Below are 19,048 nucleotides of genomic sequence, written 5' to 3'. Positions count from 1 at the left end.
TCTACTTTTTTCCCCTTTTCTCTCTTTCATTCTTGCTTTCTTATCCTTCCTCTTTCTTCCCTCTTAGCTTCCTTCTCCTTTCTATTTTCCCTCTCTCCCTCCTAATTTTAAATTCATTACTTCATACAGATACCCAGACAAATGTGATAAACAAAAAATAAATTGATATAATTTTTACCCAGACTTTGATTATGATTATAGTCAATGGTTGCTTTAGAAAATATCAACCACTCATTTTTGCTAATGTACTCCCCACCCCAAAGGATATGGTAGCTACTGTTTTGTGTGTTCCTGCTGTTAGCATAATTCTGTTGAAATTGTACGCATCTTGACATGGATTGTCAAACCCATGCAAGACAACTTGATAAATGTCATCAGATAGTCTTGATTTTTAATCTGATTAGTGGAGTTTCAGCAGATATGTACAGTCAAATGACATGTACTTCGGTTATTAGAACACACTCTTCAGCCGCAGAAGCAAGCTCTATGCATGTTGGAAATCTGAAATGAAAACAGAAGGTGTTGGAAATACTCAATAGATCTCTGTTTCCCTCTGCACAGATGCTGCTTGACTTGCTGAGCCTTTCCAGGAGTTTCTGTTTTTACATTTAACTCACACTGTCTTCATCTCACCCACACAAGCAGCTGTTAAAACATTATGCTAACGGAACAGCCTTCATAAACAAGTTAGTCGTCTAAATATTACCTATGTGTTGAGTTGTGGTGGTAGGTAGAACCTTTATTAATAGATAATATTCCCACTGGACATAGGCAGCACAATATTATAATAAATCTGTAATTTTGGATCTCAGATTCTCTGCCTATCTGTGTAGTCTAAGTGCTGTGATACAGTTTGTATCTGTTGAGAAAAAAGATGAAGTTAAAACTATGCTGTATATGCAAGATACAAAATGGTTGGGAGACATGTAATGCATGCAATCACTCTTGGTTTGTACATACCTAAATCCTCTGAGTACATGTAACCTCCGTATTCCATTCATAACAATCCTTAATTGCATAAGTAATGAAATCACAGAAAAGCTGAGGATAGGTTTCAGAGTCAAATTCAGTAAAGGGCAACAAAGTGAGCCTGAATTTATTTAAAACTCCATTTCCTGTGTGGGTTATGTCAGACTTGGATGCCAACAAAAATATGGAACTGTTCCACACCACGCCACATGGACTGCAGCGGTTCAAGAAGGCAGCTCACCGCCACCTTCTCAAGGGCAACTAGGTATGGGTAATAAATGCTGGCCCAGCCAGCAAAGCCCACATCCCATGAATGAATTTTTTAAAAAGTAATTCACTCAACAGGTACCTCCCATCCATTGTTGGAAGTTTAAGGTATTGCAAGAATGCCTTGTTTTTCACTCTACTACCAATGGGCCTTGATCAGTTCAATGTCACTCAGTATCTTTGTTGCAAAAATGAGCCCAAGCACTTGAATAACCATGAGAATGACACCAAATGTACTAATTGAACCTACGTTACTAGTAAGCCAGCTAATGAGGCGTGAGATACACCCGCGGAGGTAAATATAATTCTGGGCTGTCACTTCTTCCATATGTAAAGTGCCAAATCCACACTGGGAGTTCATAACCATGCCATTTTCTTGAGGATTGATGCAACATGAAGCTGGGGCTCCACAAGCATGGACACCCGGTGAGCTGCAGTTAAAATACCTGCAAAAGAAAATGTAAATCAAGCAGCTTAGAAACACATTTTAACTGAGAAAAACATACACTATTTGCATTCTTTTCCAATTTCTACACAAGACTATTTGCCTCCACAATTCCTCTCCTCTCTCAATGAAGAAGTACATGAGGATTCATGAGTCAAGGTATTCCATAACCACTGTCAAAGCTCTATGCTATACACTATCAGGAAGAAAACTTGCTATGATATGAGACACGCAGTGTCAATGAAACTGTCTACTCTTCTGAAATATTCCACTGACTATTGGTTAGGAAAAATGACAAGCCATCATGACTAAAGCTATAGATATGAGCAGTAGCCACCAAATTGAATCCTACATACAGCCATCAGATAGAAGTGAGAACCTTTCCCAGTGTGACATTAAGTTATAACTTGTAGAAAATATGTTTTTGAGCTTTTTGACATGGTGTGACACTATCAGTTTCAAATCAACTTGTACATTTTAAATAGTAAGCTATATGAATGTATGTACTATATAGTTAGCACAAATGTCTAATTCTGTTCATGGAATTTGGATATGCCTACAGAAAAAACTGGCAAGCCAATATTTTAAATATACATAAGTAATTATGAATTTTATTTCATATGAAATTAAGCCTGCAGCATGTATCAAGCACAAACTCAAAGACAAAAATAAAGAATGGCACCAACAGTTTCATTATAGAATCATGTAAACAGAAAGTTGTCCTGCAAGATCTTATTAATCTTATTAAAATATAAAAGATCCTGAGGGGACTTTATAGGGTGGAAACCTGGGGTGGAATTTTATGACCCCTCCTGCCAGCGGGATTTTCTGGTCCCAGTCCATGGACTTTTGAACAGCTCGCTGCATTTTACAGCCCTGCCCCTGCCATGATGGGACTGTAAAATTGCGCCCCTGGTTCCCTCTAGTAGGGAAACTAGAACTAGGGGGCACAGTTTAAAGGTAAGAGGTCTCCCTTTTAAGACAGAGATGAGGAGAATTTCTTTCTTTCAGAGGGTGGTTAGTCTGTGGAATTCTCTTTCCCAGATAGCATTGGAGGCTGTCTCATTGAACTTCTTCAAGGCTGAGTTAGATGTTGGATAAATCTTTGGTACACAAGAGAGTCAAGGATAATTGGGTTGTGAGGAGGAGGGGTGTGGTGGGTGGGGGAGTCGGCAGGGGGTGCAGACAGGAAAGTGGAGTTGAGACCACAATCAGATCAGCCATGATCTTATTGAAAGATGGAGCAGGTTCGAAGGGCCGAGTGGCCTACTGCTCCACCTAAGTCCAATGTTTCTATGTTCCTTTAAGAGTTTTAGGTAAGGGGTCACACGTTTACTCAAAAAAGAAACTTTAATTCTGAACTTCACGAACCATTTCAAGCAGCCTTCCTCCCACATGATTATACAAATAGTAAAACTAGGGCAAAATAAGAAACAATGATTTTATAAATACTACATTTTATTCAGACTGATGGAAATTTTTTTTTGCTATTCCTTTGACGTTTTTTCTTGCTGACACCAAATCAGAAACTTAGGACATTCACTTTACCATTATGGAACAGCTGACAAGTATGTTGTGTGTATCACACGGTGAATTACAGAAGACTGATTTAACAATGGTCTGAATGTGTCCTACAGATAAATATGCAGAACATTTATCAACCTCTCCCTGCTGATTTTATTCTAACTTCTCTCACTCGCTTTAGCTCTGTACAACACAGTTACCACTCTCCTGCCAAATCTCTGTCAGTACTGCTCTCTTTAACCAATACCAGTCCCTCTTTTTGTTTATTCTGGCCAAAAGGTCAGTGTGAGTACTATCAGGATTTCTGCTTTGTATCTACGCTGATCTGATGTCTATAGTTATGAATAGATGTTTCACACAAGTTTCTGTAATGAATGAGAATTACAATTTGGGATAATTTCTCCATCAATTTCTCATTCCTCACTAGGAGGAAGCAGCTGCTGTGTACTTCACATCCTGTATGATGGGAATGGCCAAATACAGAACTTGAGGATGATGATGACAAAATAATACAAAGGGAGGGCACAGAGCTCAAATGTGTTGATGGACTAAAGCTCAGTTTTGAGGCATAGTGGGATAAAGAGTAGGAAAAATGGACAAGTACTCAAATTGAAGGATGTGGTTAGTGGTGTCCTGCAAGTATCTGTGTTAGACCTCAACTATCCCCCATGTTTATTAACAACTTAGATGATGTAATAGAAAGCCAGATATCTAAGTTTTCTGATGACACAAAGATAGGTGGAATTGTAAGAAATGTGGATGGAAGCATCAAATTATAAAGAGATATTAATCAGTTAAGTGAATGGACAAAATTGTGGCAAATGTATTTCGACTTAGGCAGTTGTGATGTCATCTACTTTGGACCTGGAAATGATAGGACAGAATAGTTTCTAAATAGTGAACAGCTTGAAATGGTGGAGGCCCAAAGAGAGTTAGGGGTCCATATACATAGATCATTGAAATGTCATGATAAGGTAGGGAAATTAAGCAAAAGGGTTAATGAAATGTTGACCTTTATATCCCAAGGACTAGAATACAAAAAAGTAGAAGTTATGCTACAGCTATACAAAGCCTTGCTCAGACCATACTTGCAGCATTATGAGCACTCTTGGGCACCACACCTTAAGAAAGACCTTAGAGGAAGTGCAGTGTAATTTTACCAGAATGATATTTGGACCTCAAGGTTAAATTACAAGAAAAAATTACACACACCAGAATTGTAATCTTTGGAATTTAGAAGGTTAAGGGTGCTTTGATTGAAGTTTTCAAGATGTTAAGGGGAACTGATAAGGTAGATAGAGAGAAATGATTTCTGCTGATTGTGGAGTCTAGCACTGGAGGTAATAGACCAAAAATTAGAGCCAGACCTTTCAGGAGTGCAATCTGGAAACACTTCTGCAAGCAAAAGGTGATAGGTAGCAGTTTGGCAGTCTTTTCCATAAATGACAATTGCTAATTTTAAATCAGAGATAGATTTTTTTTGTTAACTAAAGGCATTAAAGATAGAGGGAAAAGGTAGGTATATGGGGTTCAGTCACAGATCAGCCACGATCTCATTGAATGATGGAACAGGTTCGAGAGGATATAAGTTCCCATGAAACAGACAAAGTACTAAATAATTCTAGGTGTCAGTACAGAGAACTGAATAAACATATTGTAACAGCTTGCCTTAAACAACCGTCATTGTTCAAAATCCCCACTGTGTTTGGGAATAGATGAATAATATCAAGATTTGACTTTCAAAAAAAGGGTATCCTTTATGCCGGTGAGCTTTCATTTAACTAAACCATGGGTAAGAAAACACCTGGGGGCGGGGGTGCGGTGAAGCATAACAAAATTAACAGTTGATGGTGAACCTTGACATTCCTGTCGAAGCACTGTGCATAACTAAACCCCAGGGAACTCCCTCCTCAGTCAGAAAACAAATGAACTTTCTAAGATTCCATACGGACAAACACAGCCATGGACTCTCCCGCCAGGACATGTATCCTCTTCCAAGGAATTCGTCCGTCTATTTTTCATTCATTCACGGGATGTGGGCTTCGCTGGCTGGGCCAACATTTATTACCCATCCCTGGTTTCCCTTGAGAAGGTGCAACTAGGGATGGGTAATAAATGCTGGCCCAGCCAGCGAAGCCCACATCCCTTGAATGAATAAAAACAAAAAATGTGAAAATGCTTGGCTGGTGTTTAGATGTGAAAGGTAACAGCAAAATGGACTTTAAAAGCTAGAAAGTCAAATTGGTAGTTTCAGGTAAAAGACTGTTGAAATAAATGTGTTAAAATTATGTGTGTGTCTTATAGCCAAGCACAGAGGGTCTTTTAAATACCGATGGGAGTTGTTTGATTCAACTTGTTGGAATCCGCAGGACCTCCTCACCGGTCATCCTCACTTTTAGTGAGATTCAGACAAGCGAGACTTCGAGTGGACCAGAAGCCAATTGGTGTGGTGGAAAGGTTGCTTGAATTAATAGCTACCCCTAATAAAAAGTCAAGGAAAAGACAGCTTTCATTGGACATGCAACTTTGCACCAAACGGTTTTGAAGAATGGAGACCCGGTTATTTTGATGTCCTGGCTAAACCCAGTTTCTAAAACGGGACAGAAAGTGTTGTAAATAAATACTGCTCTTATCTACTCACAGGTTTAGCTGCCAGTCCTGGTAGGACTCGACTCCACAGCACTTAAATCCTCGTTGGATCTCGTTCATGATGAACCGGAGGTCCGGATCGTCCTGATACCTCTTGACACCCAGAATCATCCCATTCTGCAGGTACTGTTCTATTCTGTCCCTCAGGGCATAGGCCATGATCCCACCCATTATCTCGGCCGTCACCAATATCAGGATACCGGCGGTGAAGAATTTCAGCAAGCATTGGTTCTCCCTCAGGGCCCCCAGGCATCCAGAGAAAGACATGGTGCCAACAACCAGTCCCACAACCACAAACACCAGCATGGGGTCTGTACTCAGATTGTTGATCTTGTCCAAGTCCAGAGATTCCTTATCTAAGAGTCCCCAAACCCCGATCCCAAGCATCAAATAGCCGAGGATTGTAAACATGAAATTGAACAGGAACATTATGTACTTGATGCAACCGTTGACTTTGTTGACTTCACGGTGCTGAGGGTGTTGCTCACAAATCACTTGTTGGCCGTTAGGCTCCGACCGCAAATCGCTCTCCGTTTCAGCACCGCCCGCCTGGGGACAGCGACCGCACGTCTCCTGCACCATGTCACCATTGCTCAGCACATCTTCCTGTTGGGGTGGAGACGGGGTGGAGGGGGGAAAAGAACAAGAAGGGGTCAGTGAGAGACTAGAATCACTAGAGATCAGATATTTAGATGTGTTTCTGTCACTGGAGAACGTCGGAGAGCAGTGGAGCTGTGACCGCACGGCGCCACAAGGAGTGCAGTCCATTCAGTACCTGGGGTTAACCAGGCGCTCCTGCCCAAAAGCTGATCATTTCAGTACTAAATAACGAACTCAACAAAAATAGGCTTTATATAACATGTAAACTTATTTCTAAGTGTACCTTTAGAAACGCGCACTAAATAACAAGGCACATCCCACTTTGTTCTGCTCACTGAGTGTAGGAAATTGAATTTCTCCTCTCACGCACCGAACCTTCCACTTGATTCTCACATCTTCACGAACTGCCACTCATACATGCATTCAGAGTCGTGTCTCCACACATACACTCTGCCAAACATATTCTCATAGATCAAACACTGCGGCACACAATACACCTCTGCCGTACAAACACTTGTCCAATTGTTCATCCAGGCACTCTAGTTACTCGGTCACGTATACATACTGTCTCTCGCCTGGACACAATAGTGCCGTACACATCCGCTAATCGTAAACTTGCTGTCATTCTGAAACTTATTTTCACTCACACTATTTCAATTCAACACACTCACATATACATTGCCTCACTTCATTTCATTCCGTTCACAGCCCATCATAGTGGCAGGTCAGGGCCGCTGGGTGGCACTTTAAAGAATTGGATAGATTGAATTTAGGAATAACAAAAGGAATTCGTGCAACATTAATTTGGTATTATTAATATGTAAAAAGGATGCATGCGTATTTTGTTTTTGTTTTTGTTTATCCGCCAGCAACCTTTTTCTCTAATGGCCCTGCATTTATCAAGATGTAGGGCGAGAGCAAAATGCAATCTCAATTGTCTGTCATAAAAAGTGAAAAGTTCTGATTAAGGACATGGTTGAATATTGTGTTAAGATTATATTGAACGGTGCCCATATTGATTTTACTGTGAATACCTGTCAACAGCGGCAATAAATTAAGAAGTTATATATAGCGATGTGCATAGACCACACGTGTAGGACATCATATTCAAGTGAATGCAAGACAAAAATATTTTTTCTTTTAAAGCTAACATTGACTCAAACATTCGGCTGATCAAATGGAAATGCTCTAAAATAGGAATAGCCATGAGTCGAAAATGAGAAACCATCACAAAATCACTTTATCAAATTGTTCCTTCCTTTTCAAATCAAACAAACTGAAATTATCAGATACTTCAAGCAAATTGCCTAAAACAAATACAAGCTTCTTTCAGTGCCATTTTGCTTTTTTTTCTAATCAATTCACTGAATGTGGGCATCGCTGGCTAGACCAGCATTTATTGCCCATCCCTAATTGCCCTTGAGTGGTGAGCTGCCTTCTTGAGCCGCTGCAGCCCATGTGGTGTAGGTACACCCACAGTGCAGTTAGGAAGGGAGTTCCAGGATTTTGACCCAGTGACAGTGAGGGAACGGTGATATATTTCCAAGTCAGGATGGTGAGTGACTTGGAGGGGAACTTGCAGGCGGTGGTTTTCCCATCTATCTGCTGGCCTTGTCCTTCTAGATGATAGTGGTCATGGATTTGGAAGCTGCTGTTGAAGAAACCTTGGTGAATTCCTGCAGCGTATCTTGTAGATGGTGCACACACTGCTGCTACTGTGCGTCGGTGTTGGAGGGAGTGAATGTTTGTGGATGGGGTGCCAGTCAAGCGGGCCGCTTTGTCCTGGATGGTGTCAAGTTTCTTGAGTGTTGTGGGACTTGTGTTGTTACTTCCTCATTAAAGTCAATATATACAAGTAAAAAAGGACATAGAAAATCCAGAGCTGATCTAGTGGACACACTCCTAGTCCAGAAGTTTGATGGAGTCTACCAGAGCAGCCACAAACTTTCCAGCATTTGGGTATACTTAGATATATCAGGTTGTGTGGACTTAAGGTAGTTTCCATACAGGCTTTGTGGGGGTTAGACAAAAGTTAATAGCATTGGTCATTGGTTTCTTCTCTAACAAGCCAGGATCCAGTTGGGGGGGGGGGGGGGGCGGGGCGGGGTTACCTGAGGAGCAAAACCTTGCTGCCCCATCTGCCTCTGACAACAGCTACACTCACCAAAAAGACTCATTAAACATCTCACCAGCATGCAGCTGCCCACAGACTCCCATGTAGGAGAATATGGATAGTATAGATGAGGAATTGACATACAGTGAGAAATAGCAAAAAGAAGAAAGAGAAAAATAAATACTGCACCTTTCATGATCTCAGAGCACCCCAAGGAAGGCAAAGGATACAAATTTGGAAGTAGAGCCTAGTGTAGTTGAGCATAGACATTTCAGCTCCTAGCTGCAGAACAACTGGACGATGATCTTAGGGATCTTACCATTGAAAAAAAGAATATTGCCAGATCAGGAGACACATAATGTGGTCCAGCATGGCTGCTTCTAAGATGTGTGCCTAACAGCTGGGATATTGGTGGAGTCCATTACCTTGTCATGTGCCAATGTCTGGAAGGAGTTAATCTCATTTCAGGACAGTGTAAAAGAAAGAGGCATATGGGGTGGGGGGGGGGTGATGGAATTGTGGTATTGTCACTGGGATAGTAATGCAGAGACCCAGGGTAATGCTCTGGGTTCCTGGGTTTCAATCCCACCATGGCAGGTGGTGGAATTTGAATTCAATAAAAATCTGGAATTAAAAGTCTAATGATGACCATGAAACCATTACTGATTGTTGCAAAAACACACCTGGTTCACTAATATCGTTTAGGGAAGGGAATCTGTCATCCTTCCCTGGTCTGGCCTACATGTGATTCCAGACCCACAGCAATGCCCTCTAAAAAAGGGCAATTAGGGATGGGCAATAAATGCTGGCCGAGCCAGCGGTGCCCACATCCCATGAATGAATTAAAAGAAACATATTAATTAGGAGCAGGAGTAGGCCACTGGGCCTCTCGAGTCTACTTCAACAAGATCATGGCTCAACTGATTGTAACCTCAACCCCACATTCCTGCCTACCCCCCGATACCCTTTCACCTTTCACCCCCTTGCTTGTCAAGAATCTATTCTAGCTTTGCCTTAAAAATATTCAAAGACTCTGCTTACACCGCCTTTTGAAGAAGAAAGCTCGAAAGACTTACGACCTTTTAAGAAAAATTAATTCTCCTCATCTCTGTCTTCAATGAGCGACCCCTTATTTTTCAACAGTGACCCCTAGTTCTAGATTCTCCCACAAGAGGGAACATCCCCTCCACATCCATCATGTCAAGACCCCTCAGGATCTTAAAGGTTTCAATCAAGTTGCCTCTTACTCTTCTAAACTCCAGCCGATACAAGCCTAGCCTGTCCAACCTTTCCTCATAAGAAAACCCACCCATTCCTGGTAATGGTCTAGTAAACCTTCTCTGAGCTGCTTCTAATGCATTTACATCCTTTGTAAATAAAGAGACCAATACTATACACAGTGCTTCAGATGTGGCTTTACTAGTGCTCAGTATAGCTGAAACATAATCTCCCTATTTTTATATTCAACTCCCCTTGCAATAAATGATAACATTCTATCAGCTTTCCTAATTACTTGCTGTACCTGCATACTAGCCTTTTGTGATTCATGCTCTAGCACACCCAGATCCAGAGCACTCTGCAATCTCTTGCTATTTAAATAATATGCGTCTTTTTATTCTCCCTGCCAAAATGGACAATTTCATATTTGCCCACATTATACTCCATTTGCCAGATCTTTGCCCCCTCACTTAACCTATCTATGTCCCTTTGTAGCCTCCTTATGTACGCTTCACAATTTACTTTCCTACCTATCTTTGTGTCATCAGCAAATTTGGCAACCATCCCTTCGGTCCCTTCGCCCAATTCATTTATATAAATAGTAAAAAGTTGAGGTGCCAGCACTGATCCCTGTGGCACACCACTTGATACATCCTGCCAACCAGTAAAAGACCCATACATGTCTACTCTGTCTCCTGTTAGCTAGCCAATCTTGTATCTAGGCCAATACGTAGGTGCTGCAGAAGCAGCCCAAAAAGCTTGGTCAAAGCAGGAGGTTTTAAGGAACTTCTTAAAGAAAGAGAGAGAGGTGGAGAGGTTTAGGGAGGAAATTCTAGATCTTAGGTCCTAGATGGCTGAAAGCATGTCAAGGGTAGATTAATGAAAATCTGAGACACATAATAGGCTAGAATTGTAGGAAATCTTGGATGGTTGTAGGGCTGGCGGAGGTTACAGAGATAAGGAGGGGTTACAATTTCTCAGGCAAAACTTGTCCTTTCATAATTCACCAAAGTTATCATTTTTCACCTGTCATTCCTAGGCAGTGAGTTTTAGATGGCTGATAGATTGTCTGGGCATTGCAGCTGAGGCCAATCTCATCTATTAAATAAATGACCACTCACTGTCAGACTATGAAATAAATTTGCCTCATTACTCATCATTAAATCAATCATGGCCTTCCCCCTTGTTGGTCCTAGGACACATTGTTGCAGAAAGGTGTCCAGAACATGCATAAGAAATTTGTTACTTTTCTGTCATGAGCTTGTTTGCTTATATAAAAACAAAAAACTGCGGATGCTGGAAATCCAAAACAAAAACAGAATTACCTGGAAAAACTCAGCAGGTCTGGCAGAACAGTTCTGTTGAAGGGTCATGAGGACTCGAAATGTCAACTCTTTTCTTCTCCACCGATGCTGCCAGACCTGCTGAGTTTTTCCAGGTAATTCTGTTTTTGTTTTGTTTGCTTATATCCATCTAATTAGAAGTTAAAATCCCACATTAAAACCACTCTGCCTTTGCTAAATGCTTGTCTAATCTCCGCATTTGTACATTCTTCCACATCACAGTTGCTACTACAGAGCCTCTACATAACTCACATTACCATCTGAAATACTTTTCTATTTCTTAATGTTACCCATAAAGTCTCCACTGCCTGCTTACCTTTCTTATCATTGACGTAAATTCATCCATAATCACTGAGGCAACGCGTTCCCTTCTATCAGTTTCTCTGTTTTTTCTGTAGAGCTTATATAACTTGAAATATTCTGTTACCATTTCTATTATGACACCTTTACATCAAGGCATTTAAAAGTGGTGCAGTTTAATCTGAGCCCCAGTTTCTTGCCTGTCACTTTGGAGAATTAGCCACCATATTCAGAAATACTTAGTGACATGTTTATTATCACATCAACCATATACCACAAGGCCAATTGTCCTTTTTTTTCTAAAATAATTTAAAAAGAATTGTTTTAGGATCCCTTCCATAATATCAATAAAACGAAAGGGACTCCAAGACCAGAAAGTCAGGTTCAATGTGAAATGAAGCTGTCAGTTATCCTGTTCAGCACTGAGCCACCGATAAAAGTTGTGTGAACATAATGTTGATTCATGCCAAAGCAAAATGTCACATCATGGATTTTGTGAAATTCTGCAGATGTATTGGTGAGAGATAGTTCTCTCCATTTTTGGTAATTTTTCTTTAAAAATATTTTTGGTACATTGAAACTAAAGGATGTTCAGGGATAGAATAATGTTTCATTATCATTTTATACAATTGCCTGAGCTGTTCATGCCATACAGTCAACAAAGCATTCTCTGTATTAGTCACTAGTTTGTTTCTACATGATGCCTTGTGGGAAGATCATAGGATCATGTTCCATGGGCTCTCTTAATAAGATTAAAGGTCATTTGCAATTTGCATAACTCTAAACTGAAAAATTATTGTAGTAAGACACATCTAGACAGTGCTATTTTACTTCAAAAGGCACATTGTCATAAAAAAAGTGTTTTCCTATTTTATTTATGTGAGCAGCACTGAACTCTCATCTCTCTCTAGTTTTTCTCCATCTCCCCCAAGTCTTCACTCAGCATTTCTCATCGATAAGGTCTACCTCCTGCTCTTTGACCCCATTTCAACTAATCTCTTGATCATCAAACAGCCCTTCCCAGTTGTCATGTTTGGTTAGATTGTAACTGGTCTCTTTCCTCAGATACATTTTCCCTTCCTTTCCAGAATACCACCATTACAGCCTAAGCAAATATTCAAGGCTGGATTTTTGATTCTTGCTAACTATAGCTCCATTTCAAATGCCCCTTTCCACTCCACGGTCCTTCTGTTGTGGTATTATGATGGTATATTTAGGCTATATATAGGTATATTTATTGGGCTTATTTACTGTACCAGACATAAGGCTCATAAGGGATTGGGTAAACACTTTGTTGGTTCATTTATTAAGACTAGGCACATTAGAACATTTATACATAGGTTTAAAGCTTGAAGACATCAGAGCTGTTTGTGTGCTCTGCTCAAAGCAAAAGTGAAACTAAGACTGGATCACATGACACAGTTCCCTTCTAGTGATGTCATGTTAGAACCCTTAAAAGGCAGATAACAACATTCCCCTTTCTTTTTTAAAGATACTTTCCCCACTTCCAAAGCAGTATAACTATTTACAATACATGTTCATGTTTAGTTACCATGACACAAGTGCATAGAACCGATGAACCTATTAGTCTCTAAAACGTAAAAGTAATCAGCTAGTATACCCAAATCTTGTGATGGTAACCTTGTCTGGAAGTTTCTTTAATTGCTTATAGTGATCTGTGGGATTGTCATTCTTGGATATTGTTCCTGGTTTCATTCGGGATCTTGTCTTAGATGCAATAGGACTGTATGGTGGTTGCGGAGCTGGAATGGATCTGATTTGTCGCTGTTGCACCTTTGTTCCTTGATTCTGAACAAATACTTGTCAAATCAGCTGGTTGCCATGTACCTTCTGTGGGATCCTGGATGTGAACTTGTTGCCCCAAGTGTAAACTTGGCAATTCTGTACCCTGAGGAATTCCTGAAGTGATGTCCTGGGAGGGAGATTATTGACAACCAATAACCACAACCATCTTGCTTTGTGCTAGGTATGACTCCAACCAGTGAAGAGTTTTCCCTGATTCCCATTGATTCAAATTTTGCTAGGGCTCCTTGATGCTACCTTGATGTGAAGAGCAGTTACTCTCACTTCATCTTTTGAGTTTATCTCTTTTGTCTAGGTTTGGACTAAGGTTATAATGAGGTCATGAGCTGAAAGGCCCTGGAGGAACCCAAACTGAGTGTCAGGGAGCAGGTTATTGCTGAGTAAGTGCTGCTTGATAGCACTGTCAACAACACCTTCCATCACTTTACTGATGATCAAGAGTAGACTGATGGGACGGTAATTGGCCAGGTTGGATTTGTCCTCCTTTTTGTGGACAGGACATACCTGGGCAATTTTCCACATTACTTGGTAGATGTCAGTGTTGTAGCTGCACAATGTCATTGGTGATACAGATGCATCCTGGCACAGTGCATGTAATGCAGTCCATGTGAGTTTGAAAGAGATCCTGGCTAGAAGGTAGCCTGAAAGGAAGTCATTGAAAATGGTATTGCCTGAGCAAGGTATGAAATGTAGCAAGCTCTTGGGACTTCTCTGCAAGATGTATGGACCAGTAGCTGTGCTTGGCATCAAGCTTTGAGAAGAATTTTGCACCTGCAAATCTCGGATTTAACTCTTCCAATGTGGTAATTTGAAAGGACAACGTTTCAAAACTACATGGATCGAGGCATACACTCAATAATCTGTCCTTCTTTATGACACATGTGATTGAGCTGCAGCAATCTGTGTGCCCTTGTACTCTTCTAAAGATTTTGTCTTTCTCCAGTTTGTCTAATTCTATTCAACCTTCAATTTGACTTATATGTGGATGCTTCTCTTATATAGTAGATCAAGTGGCAGACTTGCATTCTCCTGCAAGTGTAATATTGCAGCTTCTTTGAAACGGCCAATTTTGTCAAGCATTCTTGATATTTCAATGTTAGGTCAAGAACTGACGTAATAGGAGTAGTTTCTAAGGTTGATTGGCCTTGTGATGTCTTACTGATTCCATGGATTGTTACTAGTATGAGGTCACTACATGCTGGTAGACCTGCAATTACTGGGCCTTTACTTTCTGTGATGCAGAACATCTGTGAGATCCAAGAGGATTGATTGTACTTGCACTCCAGGACCATGGACCCTGCATATGGAATTAGTGAACCACTGTACGCTGAAAGTTTCACAGTAGTGGGTTCCACCATGGCCTTCCATGCCTGTGGGTACATGTCTTTTAGAATCCGCAGAGGTAGTATGTAGGCACTTTCCCCTGTGTCAATCTTGGCCAATAACGTATAGTTACCATCTTTCTTATTTGATATTGCCGATATTTGAGTTATAGATATTATAGATAATTCAGGTATTGGCAAAAACTTTGGATGGTGTGACAGCATCTATGTTTTCCATGAGATTCTCAGTATGAAATGTATGTCCACTGCTCCTTGTTCGGTCATGCAAATCATTGTCATTTTCTGGTTTGTCAGTTACCACATATATATATTTCTGACGGGGCACCCAACGGTCTTTCTTGTTGTTTGAACATACCCATTATGTATCGTCTGTTTGGATCAGTGTATGGTTCTTGGTAGCTGCCTCAGCCTTTGCTCTCAGTCACCTCCAGTGCACTGCTGCTGCCAATGGCCCTTTCTGTCACATGCCTTTCAGAATTGATGGAAAGCTGGGCATTTCTTTGGTTCATGCAGAAGACCACACCTTCCAGATCTTTCTAGGTTTGGGTGTTCTAGTGAGTGTGTCAACAATTGGAGTTGTGCTTAGGACCTGTAGGCTTTGTTGACCTGCAAGGATAACTTCATACTTATGTCCATCCTTGACTGGTTCTTCAATGCTATATGTTCTGGGCTTGTCTATCTTTCTGGAATGCTTCCACGGGAGTGGATGCAATCACCATCTCAACAATTCTGTCTGCTAGCTCTGTATTTGAAAAAATCACAGTATGTACCTTTACTCTGCATTGCTGACGATGTGGTCCATGGATTCTGTAAGCTGTTGTCGAAATTACATGAACTCTAGTCAATGAACATGGAAGTTTAGCCTGATTCTGAACTGGCCTTCCAATGTAGTCCATATCTTTTGGAGATCCTTTAGCTCTTCTGCTATTATCCTGATGTGTTTCAGACTGTGGTAGACCTTCATTCCCAATTGCTCGGTGAACTTTTATGGCTTGCATGTCCGGTTCAGACACACCCGAACCAAGAAATCTGTACGCTGTTTAAACATTTTGAATTTGGATAGTAGGTCAACTGCATCCCAATACAAACTGGGGAATTTTGTGGACGTTTTGACAATATCCCTTTGACATTCTTTCTCCTACAGTACCTGGGCTGAGTGTCGCTGTAATCACATTCGTGCACTTTTCTGAAGCTCCACCCATGAAGATGTGTTGTGGCCAGAATACACCACAGAGTAATGGCATCTTTCCTTTTTATTCAGTTTATTGTTCAGCAACTCCCAAAGCCACCCATTATAATTGCAACCTTCTCTCATTTTTATGACTTTTTTTTTGTTTGACTCTCCCTTGCTTGCTATCGATCCAGCCTACACTCTGGTTACACGTCTTTCCTGATTGAGCTAACCCAGTGTTGGTCCTCTCGATGCTCTTTCCCACTCACAGGACTGACAGGCTATGCACTGCAATTTCCCCACAAGGAATGAGTCTTCTTCCCAGCTCTTTTTTTGAGCTCCAGCTGCACGTTGTGTCTTCAAAGCTTTTCTTCAGTCAAGGCGCTGCGTTTTCAACACTGTCCAATGCTGTGACTTTGTCAAGGGTCATTTCAGGCCACGTAGCATGATCTAAGGCTGTTCTCCATTTCATGCCTGTACTTAATCTTGCTGCCACCTGTCTTACCACCGCTGATCACCATGTTGTGTTATTATAATGATATAATACCATATTTACTGTACAAGATACCAGGCACCAATCACTCATAAGGGATTGGGTAAATATGCTGTGGGTTCATTTATTAAGACTAGGCACATGAGAACGGTTATACACAGGTATAAAGCTTGAAGACATCAAAGTTGTGTGTGTGCTCTGCTCAAAGAAAAAGTGAAACTAAGACTGGACCACATGACACATTTCCCTTCTAGTGATGAAATGCTGATATCTCTTAAAGGCATATTGCAACACCTTAAACATGTTTTCACTCTCGCAGATACATGCCCATCTCCCCTGCAACTCCCTTCAATTTCTCCAATCTGGTTTCTGTCCATCCTGCAGCACCCAATCACTAGCTCACTTTTCCAGAACTGCTTCATCCAATTCAGAGTCACAGGAGGTCTGAACCTTTCCATATAGGCATGGCACACCCAGGACAGGACACCAGTCCATCACAGGGCACACACACTGGGGGACAATTTACCATAGCCAACCTACCTTACCAGCACACCTTTGGACAGTGGGAGGAAACCAGAGCACCTGGTGGAAGCCCATGCAGACACAGGGATAACGTGCAAACTCCATACAGACTGGCACCCAAGGTCAGGATTGAACCCAGCTCTCTGGAGATGTGAGGCAGCAGTGCCAAACACCGTGCCACCGTGCCGCCTAGCACCAGATCAATCCTAACCAAAGTCACAAATGATGATCTCTAGTGATAAACCACGCAATCGTGAAGGAAGAGAAAACAGTTTATTGCAAATCTCAGAAACATCTCAAATTTCTTCATATACAGTAAATTACTTTGAAAGATAATAACTGCTGGTAGGTGGCGAATTTTGCAATTAATTGCCACTATATTTGAAATAAAGCATCTCCAACACAGCACCCTCTTACTCATGTTCTGACTATTACACTGGCTAAAGTCTTCAAGTCCTTGAATGGAGCTTGAACTCACAACCTTCCGATTCATTCTGATAAACAACAGATGAAATAAGGATCAATTAAGATGTTTTCAGTTCATTGGAGTGTGCTCATTGGCAGATCTTCATTTCAGGACTGACTGTACAGTTAATGTACCGACCTAGGTGTTACCCATTCTTCAGAACATTACAATAAGAGAAAACACTTTTGACACTCTCTCATAGCTAATCTTCAAATGTGTGGGTTTCTGCTGTGAATTGAGATTCACTCCGACATTTGTACCTGGCTAAAGATTGATATTGTGGGTAGCGATAAACATATATTTCCCTCTCCACAGATGCTGCCTGACCTACTCAGTTTCTCCAGCAATTTTTCTTTTTATTCCAGAAGGGATATTGTAACTGCATGATAATTAAAATGCTTGCTTGGAAATGATAATCTGGATTCACACAGCAAAAGGGCACATCATTATCAAAAAGTTACTTATTAAAACTATGATTATGATATCTTGAACTTATTAAATCCCAGCTATTTGGATGAACTGACAATGTTATCATACAATGCAGTTGTCCAGCCAAAGATAGTCAAATGCGACCATTAAAAAAATGAATGAATATATTAAACTAATGAGACTGTACTTTTACCTCTGACCCTCTGTTGTAAATGTCTTTTATTCAGAAGTTTATTAGATGGCAAACTTTTTTGAACTTTGTAAACAGTGCACTTCCTTTTATTCGTACTTTATTTTAATGATATTTATTGAAAGACCCAGATGGGAGTTCCGATGAAAGGTTATTGACCTGAAAAGTTAGCTATGTTTCCCTCTCCACAGATGCTGCCTGACCTACCCAGTTTTCCCAGCAATTTTTCTTTTTAATCCAGAAGGGATATTGTAACAGCATGATAATTAAAATGCTTGCTTAGAAATGATAATCTGGATTCACACAGCAAAAGGGCACATCATTATCAAAAAGTTACTTATTAAAGCTATGATTATGATATCTTGAATGGATCATTATGACCTTTACCTTGAATATCAAAGGACTGAGTTCACCCACATCTCTCTTCGTGATAAAAAGTAAACGCAGGAACATTTTCATCCTCTGCTCCACCATGGTTCAATTCAAGTGGTGGTCAATGTTAATGGAAAGTACTCACATAAAGTCAATGCTGTCGCTTCACCAGCAAGCAAGTGAGAGGGAAAACATAAAATCCTCAACCTTTACCCACGAGTTTCCGAATCATGTGAGAGTCAGTGCCAAGCGATTAGAGGGGAAGATCAGAATCTCTTCCACTGAAAGCCAATCTTGCTTTTCCACAGCTCTCATTGTTCTTATGTACTATGCAGATCATTGATGATTTGTCTGCAATTCACTGACATATGATTCCACACGTGAAACTGTTCTCAAAAGAGCTGCTTGATTTACAGAAGTTTCAATTCAAATGTGCTGGAGTGTGGGCAGGAGGAGGCTGGGAAAATTGCACAGGCTCTTTCGTGCTTGCATTGAAATGCAATTATAGCAACCAAAGATGTCCAAATATTTGTCTGGAGAATATGATCTATGACAACGAGCAACGAATGACTTGAAGAAAGATTAGCAGAAACAAGAGTATCTGCTCTCTGGAAGAAGGCAGTGATGGAAGCCAGGAATTGTCTTTGGCTTGAATTGTTGTTAAAAAAAAACACTGTACAGGAGAAAAAAATTAAGCTTAGGAAAGAAACATTGTCAACTGGGAGAGCAAGTGGGAGACTACAGCCAAGTGCTTTACTGTGTACAATAATCTAACTGAGAGATGATACTGAAGGATGGTTGGTGGAATTA

At 40.7% G+C, this 19,048-nt stretch overlaps 1 protein-coding gene across 1 annotated transcript; it reads right to left on the bottom strand.

Moving 5' to 3' along the window:
• Positions 1–390: 390 nt before the first annotated feature.
• Positions 391–18,383, bottom strand: tspan10 (tetraspanin 10). The gene is made up of 3 exons (XM_078570612.1): positions 18,254–18,383; positions 5,847–6,460; positions 391–1,682 (listed from the first exon to the last, which is right to left on the bottom strand). The coding sequence occupies exons 1-3, from the start codon at positions 18,338–18,340 to the stop codon at positions 1,376–1,378; spliced, it is 1,008 nt and encodes a 335-aa protein (XP_078426738.1). The 5' UTR covers positions 18,341–18,383; the 3' UTR covers positions 391–1,375.
• Positions 18,384–19,048: the final 665 nt, after the last annotated feature.

The sequence above is a fragment of the Cetorhinus maximus genome, chromosome 24, assembly GCF_964194155.1.
Source record: "Cetorhinus maximus chromosome 24, sCetMax3.hap1.1, whole genome shotgun sequence".
Classification (NCBI taxonomy): Eukaryota; Metazoa; Chordata; class Chondrichthyes; order Lamniformes; family Cetorhinidae; genus Cetorhinus; species Cetorhinus maximus.
This window is presented reverse-complemented; position numbering and strand designations above follow the sequence as displayed.